Source organism: Agelaius tricolor, unplaced genomic scaffold (assembly GCF_023055355.1).
Source record: "Agelaius tricolor isolate 1412-34295 unplaced genomic scaffold, bAgeTri1.0.p SCAF_20, whole genome shotgun sequence".
Taxonomy (NCBI): domain Eukaryota; kingdom Metazoa; phylum Chordata; class Aves; order Passeriformes; family Icteridae; genus Agelaius; species Agelaius tricolor.
This window is the reverse complement of record NW_027269280.1, coordinates 2,359,783-2,371,905: the sequence shown is the minus strand read 5'-3', so window position 1 is coordinate 2,371,905 and position 12,123 is coordinate 2,359,783. Positions and strand designations below refer to the sequence as shown.

The window sequence follows — 12,123 nt, the reverse complement described above, 5'->3', positions numbered from 1 at the left end:
TCACCACCTTCCCACAATTTTTATGTGATTAGATAAAATTCACTTTACAGAAAATTAAAGTATTTGTGTAACTTGACTTGTTTGAGAAAAACCAGTCTGAACCTTGTTTTCCCAACAAGGCCAGAAGCAGTCTCAGGATGCCAGAATCACAAAAGCAACATTCTTCTCACTATTTATATAGTGCCATTTTTAAGCAGAATGAGAGGAGAAAAGATTTAGAACAGACATGGTTTAATTGCTGACAGATCTCATCAGCAACAATAAAAATTAACCATTTAGCTACAAACTCCCTGCAAAAAGCCTTGCTTTTACAGCAGGTCACTGAATTTAGCAAACAAGATAACAGCTTGTTGTCAATGGGTACAACAAAGAAAAGAGAAAAAAGAGGAGATGGCAATTAACAGCAGTAAAAGATTCACTCAAAAAGCAGCCAGTTCTAAGTAGTCAGCCAGGAACAATGCAGGAAGAATGTACTTAGGGTGATTTCACACCAAAAGACTCAAACTAGAATCCTAAGTGTAATAGTGAGCACTGAATCCCTTTACAAAATTTCCTCTGCTGAGGCACAAAGCATCTTAACAGAGGTAAAAAAAACAGGCCTGATTTTAGTTCATCAGTCATATCTGTGAAACAAATATTGTTCAATGATATTGAAGAACTCTTTAAAAGTCCACTGATCTAAGCATTACAGAAGATAAATTTCCTAGGAAAACCCACAACACATTCAGGTCCTGTTAACTTCAGACAGTAGCTATTTGCTGTGTTAGTGATTACACAAGAGTAAATAAATAAATGAACTCTCAAAGCATTGAGCCTTTTGATGGAACAGAAGATCAGCTCATACATTTTATTGGCATATATTCAGCATAGGTCTCTGCATGGCCCATTTCTTCTTCATCTTCTTCCTCAGGTTCCTCCTCTTCTTTTACTGCTGGCACTTTCTAGAATTGAGAAATACTTGTGTTAGTCAAACAGTACATTGTTAATGTTCCATCTTCTGGAAATTAACCTGAGAAAGGAAATGAGGACAAACTTGCACTTCAGTGTTTTAACACATGTAGGGAACAAACCAGCGAATCAATAGGAAACTACACACAAATGTAGATTTCTTACACTCTGAACAACCCTCTAAAGACACTAAGTCAGAGAACTTCCTCTTCTGTGCAAGGAGATCAAGCACTCCAAACTCACATAAGCAGAATTAAAAAGAAATTCTTCTTACTGCATATTAAAACCAGACTATGACTTAAAGGAAATTGCCTTGACAACATGACAGTCCTGATGTTCAAGTACTCCCCCAGGGTCTCCTGCAGTTCCACATTCATGACACAACTTTATAGTTAAATAGTCAGCTCTGTCCAGATTCTCTGACACCTGACAGTTACCCATTCACTGTGACCCTGACCAGTGTAAATATATAAATATTTGTAAAGCACTCAACAGATGAAATATCAAACATCTTCCACAACTGCTGATGTTTAATACCAAAGAACTGATCTGAAAAACCCCTTCTGTATGGCAGTCACTGAGGAGCAAGTTCCTCCCAAACATCAGCCTTCCCAGATATCAGTGAAGATGCCAAAACTCAAATGTTTACAGCATCAGAATGTAACTTTATTACATTTAGAAAATTGAATGATATTCAATTTACATCTTCAATTTAACTGCCCAGAAGCACAGCCATGCTAGGGGGAAGTCTTTCAGTTTCCTCACTGCTAGTGATTTGAAAAGAAAATGTTTTAACCCAGAGGAAATGCTGTGCTTATCACCTTTAATCAGAGCCACACCCTTCTTGGCCCACACCAGCTCCTGCTAAGGACAGTAATTTCTTGAAATTGTCATTTACTATCCAAGCTCAGCACAGCTGTTAACTTCACTCATCTAACCAAGTTTCATCTTGTGGAGCAACTGACCTTTTGAACAAACAGATGCACTTGACAGTTCCACCACAGACAAGACAAGCATGAGTAACTCCTGGAACTGCCACAACTGTTTATGGCCAGCAACACATTGGTTTGGCAAATGAATCATTTGTGCCACTTACCACAGTTGGTGAAAAACTTCTCATTTTAATGTCATTTATCCATATTCTTGCTACCTCTTTTGTGGAAGCCTCCTTCTTCACTGCACCATTGCTTAGGTCAGCTGCAAAAGAAAAGCTGTGGTTTACAGAATTCCCTCCAAACATCAACTCAGATTAACATGCTGCTCTATTAATGAGCTGAAAGAGAAGTTTAAAGTATCCAGGAGCTCAATGATGCTTTAAGAACAAATTTGTAACAGGATCCTTTAAGAAGACCATTTATTAACCTTCCTGTCTTCAGTCACATTTGCAAGGAACTAGGAATAAGGCTCAGTACACAACTAAAATAATTTGCATAAGGATGGATGCAAAATATTGAAAGCAGCTGTCAGGTTTCCATCATATCAATGCATGTAATAAACTTAGCATAATTGCCCCTAAAAACAATTAGGGCACTTGCACAAATAAATGTTTTCCTCAAAGGCATTGCATAATTTAACTTCTTAATATTTTCCCATCTAGAACTCCTGCTGCCTGAATTATATGAAAAGGCCATTTTCCTTTCAAGAGCTTCTCTTTTCTACAAGTATTTGCCATTTTTTTAAAATTAAAACAAGGAAAGATGCAGAGACACAGGAACACAAATAAGATTAGGAATACATTTCTAGAAGTTGCAGGTTTCCTTTTCACTTTACACAGATTGCACTGTTTTCTGCAGCTGTCCCACTCTAACAGTTTCTGTCTGCTGGTCTCACCTATTCTGTGCTTCTCTGAGTTTTCACTTGGTTTATTAACACTGACTTATCCCCTTCTGCTTTCTCCCCTCCTCTTCCTCACTTCCTTGACTCCCTGCCCCAGCTTCAGTTCATGTCCCAACTTGGGTTTTGGCAACCACTCCCTAAGAGAAAGCAATGACAAAGGGACATTCTGCTTTTTGTTCTAACAGCAGCTCCTGCACTGCACTCTCTCTGTACACAGAAAAATAGGTTATGCCAACCACACCTATAAAATCAGCAAAGCTTGTTTCAGAGACAATGAAAATAACAGAAATCCACAAAATGCCCGTGCATCTTTCAGAAAAGAAAGCAGCACTGAAGGTATTTTCTAAGTGAACTAGTCTGATCTTAATATGCTAAAATCAGAACAACTTAAGAGTTAGTGACACACACATGCAGCTTTTTCCTTAAGCAAGCTGACCACATGTTAGAAATAACATACAAGGAAATATTATAGAAGAAATCACAAAATGAGGATTTGGAGTGTGATAACAAAGGACTTGTGGCATTTAACTTACTGCAGCATTTTAGAAGTAACATGAAAATAAACAGCAAGTTTTTAGGACTTAATTTCTTAAACAATAGATTTGATGCCTCCAATGAAACCAAGGGACAGATTTTCCTTTTGCAGGAGACAATTCACACAAACACCTTATGTGCTACAAATCTAGTTTGGAAGATGCTAAATAGAAAATAGTATTAGTTTATTGTAGTTCCAAGCACATGCTAGAACAGGAACTGGTGGAGACTCCAGTAACATAGCTAACAGACTTCAGTAATGGTCACAAAATACTTCTACCAATTTTCCAGCTGCAATCTGTCATTTTCCTTGTCCCATGCCACAAAACAAGAGTTTAATTTTTTAACTCTGTTATTTGATACTTCTTTGCCCTGAATTCTAACACTACTAGAGTTAGAATGAAATTGATCAGGTTTCCTGAACCACTTCATTTTACCAGGATATTGTACGACATGCAAAGATCTTGGTTATTTCACTATTTAAATAAATACTGAAATCACAAAGGAAGAAAACTCACTTGCTGCTGTTGCTACTGGTTGGGCAATATTAGGAGGTGGCTTCAATTTCATGAGTTCATTAAGACTATTGTTCTTGAGCAGATCTTTCAGCTGAATCTGGTCCTTGGAAGGTGCAGTGGTCAAGGCATTGCGAACTGCTGGTGCTGCCACCGAGGGCCGGGTGGTTGTGCTGGTCTGGATGATCTTGGCTACGGTGATCGTCTGCCGCGAGGTCGTGACAGGCGTCGTTTTTGTCACCACTATGGTCGTCCCCAGAGTTGGAAGCTGATTTATTTGATTCAGCACAAAGGTTGTGGTGGATGGTGGTTGCTGGCAACAAAGAAGCAGGGAAATTTTCAGAAAAGGGTTAAAAAGAAAGAGCAACCTTTATTAGACTTCAGTTAGACACAGGATACAGGAGTTTTTAGAAGACGCTTGTCTGTCTTCAAATAAGATGCTGAAGTTGCCAGAGTAATATCTTGTGCTGCAACAGTCTGAGCAAATAGTATCTCTCAATACACTGTACATATTTCAGAAGGTTTTTTTTAGATTTTAAGGTAAAGAAAAATAAAATTCATCACCCAGGTCAAGATATGACCACTACAGTTTCCCCCATATCTGACAAAGCCAGTCCAAGCCACTGCTGGCCAAGGCGTGGCCACCCAGTGTCACTGGCAGTGCCTGTGAGAAGGCATTTGTTTAACAACAGGCAAAAACTGTTACAGCATCAGTAGCTGGGATGGAGGAGCAAGAAAATGTGAGAAAACCCTGCAGACACCAAGGTCAATGAAGGAAGGGGAGGAGGCACCCCAGGTGCTGGAGCAGGGGCTCCCCTGCAGCCCTTGGAGGACCATGGATGCCAGGAGTGAAGTTGAGCCCAGGGCAAAGGAAAGAGTGAGGAGAAGGTATTTTTAGATTCGTTCTTCTCATTTTCCTCCTCCATTGTTAACTGGCAATGAATTAATTTCCTCGAGTTGAGTCTGGTTTGCCCATGACAAATTGCTGATCTCCCTGTCCTTATCTCAACCCATGAGCCTTTCACCGTGGTGTTTCAGCCTTTGTGCAGCTGAGGTGGAGGAGTGATGAAGCAGCTTTGTGGGCACCCAGCCCAAGCTGAGCCCCCTCCCCACCCAAATGCTGGAGCAGCAGCTCAGCTCTTACCCGAACATTTAACAAGGCTGGAGTGGAGACAGCCTCTGGTTCTTGTTTCACAGCAGCTGCAGCCTCAGCGTCCAGCCCCAGCTCCAAGGCGCTGAGCGGCACCGACTGCAGAGGGAAGGCAGCAGGAATGAAACCTTCAGGCTTTTGTTCCCAGGCTGTGCCTCAAGTGGCTACACTCTGGCAGAGTGAAGGCCATCGTGGAGCTTCAACACGGTATTTCATGACACTTCTCATGCATTTTATTGCAGAGCAGCTAGACCCCAATGACATGAGAGCTCTCCATGGATACCTGGCATTATGTCCCCATGTCATGCCCAGAACTAAGCACATTTCTGTCTGTACTGACCTCAAGTGTTTGACATTGCTTTTTTGTATGGAAGTTTCAAATTAATTCACAAGCCATTTTCCCATCTCAGTACTATGAAGCAAGAAACTTAAGAAAACTCCACATGTTTCAACCACTTGCCATGCACAGCATCCCCTTTAACCCCTTCATCACAGCAAACCCAAGCTCTAACAAATCCCTATGTTCTTGTTTTAACCTGCTGAACAGCTGGAGTTGGTGCTGGATTTGCAAGAACCACGTCTGGAGAGTCAATATCAAAGAGATCATTTGGACTGATTCCACTCTCACTCAAAGCAGCAAGCAACAGATCTTGTCCTGGCTCCACCATCTCTGGAAAAAAAAAGAAATGAAAGTGTAAGTACAAGTAAATTGAACTCTGATTTATTTTTTACCCACACACAACTCCATTTCTTGCATTTAATGGCATTGACAGTGCAGTCTCCTGTACACACAGTCACTTTCTAGATGTGCTCTGGTTCTTTCGTTTATTTGTAGGCTTTTCAACATACTCACCACATTTCAAAGCAGGGAGAATTAAATAGTTCACTACAGAAAATGCTACCACACCCATAAACTTGAGACCTCTTCTAGTCTTTGAGGCACTACATTTTCAAGCATTACAAGAAATACCAAGAGCAGAAATGGTGAGCCCATGTTATGCTAATGATCCATCTTTGTCAGTGAAGCAACTGCACGAGGGAAGCACAATTAAAACTCATTTACTTTATCTTGTAACAAGTTAGTGATAAAGAGCTTATAAGGAAAGCTTTAATTTCTTGCTTGCCCTTACATTAGGTTACATTCATTCACTGGAGAAATTTTGTTTTGCTTAGTGGAGAGAACAAATGTGCCACTATTATGGTATGTAACTGCTTATTAAATAGGACACTAACATCAGGTCACAGACTCCTTTATGTGTAGGACAAGCAAAACTAATTTCAAAAAGCTATTCTAGACAGCATAAAAACTTATTAAAAAGCCAAATACTCCATATTTAAAGACGAAGAGAGGAGATAACACATTTCACTTGCTTAAGAAGGAAACCCATCTGCCTCAGTATTAAGAAAAAAATTAAATTATTTCACAGAACTTGAGCTGTTGCTTATACAGTCTAAAATACACCTCAAGCAGATCTTAATTTCACTCACCCTCCACGCCCCTTAACACCCACTGGGAATAAAACACTGGAAGCCATTGTAGCCAAACACCTACTCTAAATAGGTAAGAGGACAAAATTATTTGTTGGCATTTTAGATGTTCATTCACAAGACTACAAAACAGCATTCCCTTCTACATGCACAGCTGAGCCACATCCAGCTGGCTGGGCACACATCTTCCTCAGCACTTTTAGCAGAACAGGTAATTCTTGTAATAAGCCAAGCCTCAGGCACTCAGTTCTTACTCTTCCCACTTTTAGTCTGTGCAAGAGCAGGGAGAAACCTTTTGGTTGTGGATTCATACTCACAATTCACGAGATGGTGGCACCACAAGGGCAAGATCCTGGGACAAGGGGAAGATGCATTTGAATGGAGCAAAGATTTAAAGATGCTCCAACAATATCAAAGCAACAAACAATTGGTGGGACTGCTACTGGCTACACACAGCCCCACCAAACACCTTTGGCTTGTCAGAACCAGACTCCTCTTTCTTAAAGGCACTTGAGGTGAGTAAATCAATTTGCAGAATGGCCTTGTTTGTTGCTATGAGGTACAGAAAAAAATTAAGAAGTTTTAAGTCATCTAGCACACTTAATTGATATGGCAGCACCATTAAAGGATGTCAGCAGCCACTAGCCTGTCTCCCAGAATCCTGAATGGGTCAACAAAAGTGCTAAGATCTGACTTTTAGTTCCACCTTTCATTCCAGAAAGATTGTGCTTCTCAAAAAAGGGCACTATATATATATATATATATATACACACTTTAATTAGATAGGATAAATCCTTAACTTCATCAGACTAAAATCTTCCCAGTGACCATCACAGCCAAGTTTAGAAGCCTGCAGCTTTGTTTACTAACCAGAAACAGGTGAGGGGAGGAAGGTTTAAGTCTGAAGATGAAATTTTTGCTTTTCAGTACTTTTGGTGTTCAGAACTTGAGAGCAGCTACTGAAGATGAATTTTGCTACAGAAGGGGAATTCACACAGGTCACCCTGCTGAATCAAAACAGCTCCAAAACACTTCAAAATAACTTCACAGTGTCCATTTGGGAAAGAGGCATGAGCACCCTTCACACAGGGTAACAGCTTGGTTCAAAGGACAAATAAACTAAAATGTCTGAATGTACAGTGGCAAAACCATCAGTTAAGAAATTCCTTGGTCTGTATGGAGTTGTGATCACCCCACTGCTCAATGAAGACAGGACTAAAACTTGGTTGAGAGTTAAGGGTCTGGACTAAATAGAGGCACAAAAAGGCAGAAGCAGCAGAAGCTTGGGGCTTTTCACTTAGGAGAAGGAAGAAAAAATGAAAAGACTCAAGAACTCTTAGTCTGCTCTCAGAATATAGGAATGAAAGGCCTTTCTATGAAGTTGAGACTCAAAGCAAAACCAAAGCAAGAAGAAAAACCCACAGCAACACCACAAAAACACATCTTCCCCAGCCACCCCACGAGGGTGTCCCAACCCATTCCATCTGTTTCAAGTCCAGTTTAACATTTCCACGATGCCACTGACCCCAACGTGTTCACCCTTTAAAAACCTGATGGCTGAGACCTTACAAGTTCCACAGTTCAGAAAAAACCAACTCATAGCAGTAATGTTTTAGTTGCTTATTTCCAAGTTTTCAGTAAATGACTGGTGATAGAAACCAGCAAAGCAATTCCTACAATTTCAGAGTAAATATCTCCAGTTCAGAGTCATCCCTTTCTAGTGAGGCTGTTGTCATTTAAGAAACCCCCCAGCTGCACCCCTCTCCTGACACCCCAAATTTTAAGTCTTAAAAATTCGTGGTTGCTCACAACCCAGCAAAAAGCTCAGTAAAACAACAGCAATTGTTTGTCTGTCAGTCTGGACAATGAAAGTTTGATTAGTTTCACTTATTTTGTTTCTGTACAGTAGGAACAAAGCTGCATTGTCTGGAACAAAAGGAATTCTGAACTTCTAGATTTTTTACATTAGAAGTCACTGAATACTTAGCACCAATTTTAGCCTTTGTGCAACTTCCAAGCACCAATGCTGCCCACCCTCCTCATTTTAATTTAGCAAGGAAATTAAATGAGGAAGAAAAGAAACATACAGGAGAAGCTGCATTGTGATAACATTTTATTTTCTGTAGCACATGCTGGTTAAGCTTCAAACATTATCAGGCTGAACCAGCTCCATAATCTTGCAAGGTAGGAGGCTCCTCAGCTAACACAAGTGAAAGTGACTTTATCAAGCTCTGCAGCTAAGCCTTGGCAATACTATATAAGGACCTGTTTGCCACATCTTCAAAATCTCCGAAAGAAAATACTTATTAAAAAGTTGTGAATATTACAAGCTGTTCCCTGAGGATTTCATCACTCAAAGAACTGTTTTGAGCATGTAGAATCTTGCAGATAAGATTGTCTATGTTTAGTGAGGTAGTCCAATGTCACTGAGCAAGAATCAGCCTATTAAATGAAACTAAAAAAATGTATTTATAAAATTTCAACAGTAGTAATATCTTAATTACTTTCTTTGTATAAAGAAAAAAAAAAAATGGTGCTATTTCAAGAAGGGCTACCAAAACACACCAAACATTTCTGTAAGGTGCTCTCCTGGTGAAGAACCTAGCTTAAAACTTTGATAAAGAGGCAGTTTCGTGATCACTGCACATTATGTAAATAATTCCTGATTTAAAGATACAAAACCAGAATGCCATGTTTAATATCATGTCATGTATCCATGCCAACCTGGCTCTCTCTCTCCTTCCATTTTAGCTTTGGTACAAAGAAACAAAACAAAAAAAGAAAAAAAAAAAAGATACTAAAACACATGTCAAGCAACCTGCTCTGTTTCCCCTGAGAAACATAATGGTAGAACCCCAAACAATGAAAAGCCTTTTGATTTTCAGGTTTGTGAGTTACACACTGTAACACTGCATGCTGAAGTGCTTATTTCAAACCCATAATCGATTACAGTATCACAAGTTACTCCAAAGCAAACATCCCAATCAAGCAGGCACTGCTGCTCCCAAGCCCTTCTCACAGCTGGGCGTTAATGCCTGCCTGGGACACAGACAGCATTCACAACCTCTGCTCTGTCACTGGAAAGGTTTCCCCACTGCCCTTTTGGGGAATACCTGTCACCTGAGCTGTACTGGAAGCCGTTTAGAACATCACACAAATATTGGAGTTGGAGAGACAAGACAGCTTTGCCCTGCAAATTCTGTGCCTGTCTGAACCATGAGTTGTTATTGACCTGAAAGTTTCACATCTCCCTTTGCAGGCTCTGAGAGCAGAGGTGTAAGAGCCCCGTCCCACCCAACAGGATTCTCTGCATAGCCACGTGGGCTCTGCTCATTTCTCAGCTTTTGTCTCCAGAAGGCAACCTGGTAACAGTAAAAAACAACAATTCAACCAAGCCAACCCCTTCTGGTCCTCTGCAAGTCACCATCCAATCAAAGAGCAAAACCCTAATTAATGAACTCACTCATCCTTCCATGCCTTAACCTCAAGACGAGCAGTTAATTTTGCATTCACACGCACAAAGGTGCTCTCACAAAAACCAGAAGTTAACTCCAGTCCTGGAAAAATCGTTCCCACTTTTCAAGGGCTGGTTACCACTCAAACCTCAAAGCTTTCAAGGACAGGAGGGACACTCCAGGACACTGTGGGCTTCAACTCTGCCTCAATGCTTTTTAATGCCTGTTCTACAAAATTTACAACTGCCATGTTACACAGTCTGCAAATGTGAAATTCAGAAGTTCTGAAAATTTAAAAGACTTAACAATGCAATAATTTGGCATGAAATCTGCTTTCAGACTAAAAGGCTGGAGCTGGTAATTTGGCCAGCAGTGAAAGTTTTTAACAAGTAAAATCTCAAAGAGAAAGAGCAGCATGTGAGCACCAGGAGCCTTAGTTTTAGCCTGGGAGGCAGTTCCAGGTGTGTCTCAAAGCACCATTACCTATATCCATGACCTGCTTCAACAGCTTTTAGAGTTGCTCTCAGCCAGTTTTGAAACCAGAGTAGTCTGGACAAAAAGACAAACTGCCCACATTTTATTTCTAAATATTAAGATTGCATACAAATATAACATCTCATAGCTGTGAGGGAGATACAGAATACCAATTCAAATGTCACGCTGTTACACAATTTCAATTCTTGCTTTACAACATCAACTACAGATTTTCATTTTGGGGGGAGGGCAGCTTACAAAACACTAATGTACGTTTTTAAATAATTTTAATCCAAACAGAAGCTTGGTAGTCTAAAGCCAAATAGGCTACCACCGAGTTAATTCCTAACTTCACACTGTGCCGTTTGATCACACTAGATTTTTTTTTACTCACTCTGGAGTTAGCTAACAGATCAATTCAAGGGTTTTGTTTTTAAGCATTTACAAAATCTGCCTCATCTTTAACAGGTATCAAACACATAGAACCAGCCTAAGAGTACCTGAAAGAAAGTACAAGAGTTCTGATTTATACCCTCAAATGCAGCGTGGAACCTGGTCAGCTAAAAATAATAGAGAAACAACCCAAAAAAAACCCAGGAGAAAAACCCAAAAGGCCTCTTCCCCATCAGACTGTAGGAGCATTTCTACGTTAAACTATTACTCACCCTAGCAACCTCTGTTTGAGGTGCGCTCGTTAAGAGTCCCTGGACTTTGAGGCCGTGTCTGTCGCCGCGGTTCAGCTCCCCGGGAGCAGCGGGGCCCCAGAGGGCTCGGCAGGGCGGGGAAGCCCCCGGGGGAGGCGACGGGAGAGCCGGGGGGTCGGCGGCTGCTGCCCCGCCACCTTCCCACCAACACGTGTTCCCGACATAAACTTCCGGGTTGGGCCAGAATCGGCTGCGTAATCCCGTCCCATGCGCGACTTTTTGTTTCCAGACCTTCACCTCTTTAAAGATCCCTCCAACAGCACCGCGATCCCGGGGAAGGGCGGGAGGGCTCCGTCTCACGGCGGCTTTCGGAGCCGCTCCGGCACCATAAATCAAACACCCCCATCCCCCCCGCCTCCTTTCTCCATTTCAAACCTCAACAATCAGCGGCCGCGGAAAGAGCGCACAAAGGCGCGGGCCGGCCCGGGGGGCTCTGCCCGCGCAGGGATGCGGCGAGGGGGGGGGGCGGCCGAACGCAGCGCCGCGCCCGCCCCCGTTAGAGAAGCGCTCCCCCAGAGCCGGGGGGCCCCGCCGCCCGCCCCCGCACGCCCCCGGGCACGAAGTTCGCGGGACAACCGGGGCTCCGCCGGGGCGGCGGCGGCGCCTACCCCGCCCGCCGCGCCGCCCCCGGCCCACCGGGACCCCTGCGGGGGCGGCCGCGCAGCCTTCCCGGGCTGAGGGACCGAGGGAGACGCGGAGCCGCTCCCAGCACAACGGGTCCTCCCCGGACACCCCCGCGCCGCCGCCGCGGGCCCCGGTGAGGAGCTGAGGGGAAGAAACCCCCGGGGCGGCCCCGCAACGCGGGGAGCGGCCAGAGGCGGCCAAACAGACGTGACGCCAAGCAAAAGAGCAGCGCGGGACTTACTCTCTGTCGCACTCAATCCTCCCGCGGGCTCCTGGAAGTCTCCGCCGCCGGCCCCGCCGCCCGCCGCTTTCTAACTCACAGCCGCCATCTTTGCCCTCCCTCCCCTCACAGGGGAGGGGGGGCCGGGGGCCGCCCGCACCACGTGACCCGGGCC

At 43.0% G+C, this 12,123-nt stretch overlaps 1 protein-coding gene across 2 annotated transcripts in view; it reads right to left on the bottom strand.

The window, feature by feature from the left end:
• SBNO1 (strawberry notch homolog 1) overlaps positions 1 to 12,123 on the bottom strand; it is a 31,404-nt gene extending 19,281 nt beyond the window's left edge. The window contains exons 1-6 of one of the 2 annotated variants that reach the window (XM_071444988.1): positions 11,970 to 12,123; positions 5,520 to 5,653; positions 4,978 to 5,082; positions 3,837 to 4,146; positions 2,045 to 2,145; positions 845 to 941 (exon numbers count right to left, since the gene is read on the bottom strand). In XM_071444988.1, the coding sequence (XP_071301089.1) occupies positions 845 to 941; positions 2,045 to 2,145; positions 3,837 to 4,146; positions 4,978 to 5,082; positions 5,520 to 5,651 (745 nt within the window). In that variant the 5' untranslated portion in view covers positions 5,652 to 5,653; positions 11,970 to 12,123. Of the gene's footprint in view, positions 1 to 844; positions 942 to 2,044; positions 2,146 to 3,836; positions 4,147 to 4,977; positions 5,083 to 5,519; positions 5,654 to 11,065; positions 11,594 to 11,969 lie in introns of those variants that run through there. The other variant, XM_071444990.1, reaches the window with a different exon arrangement.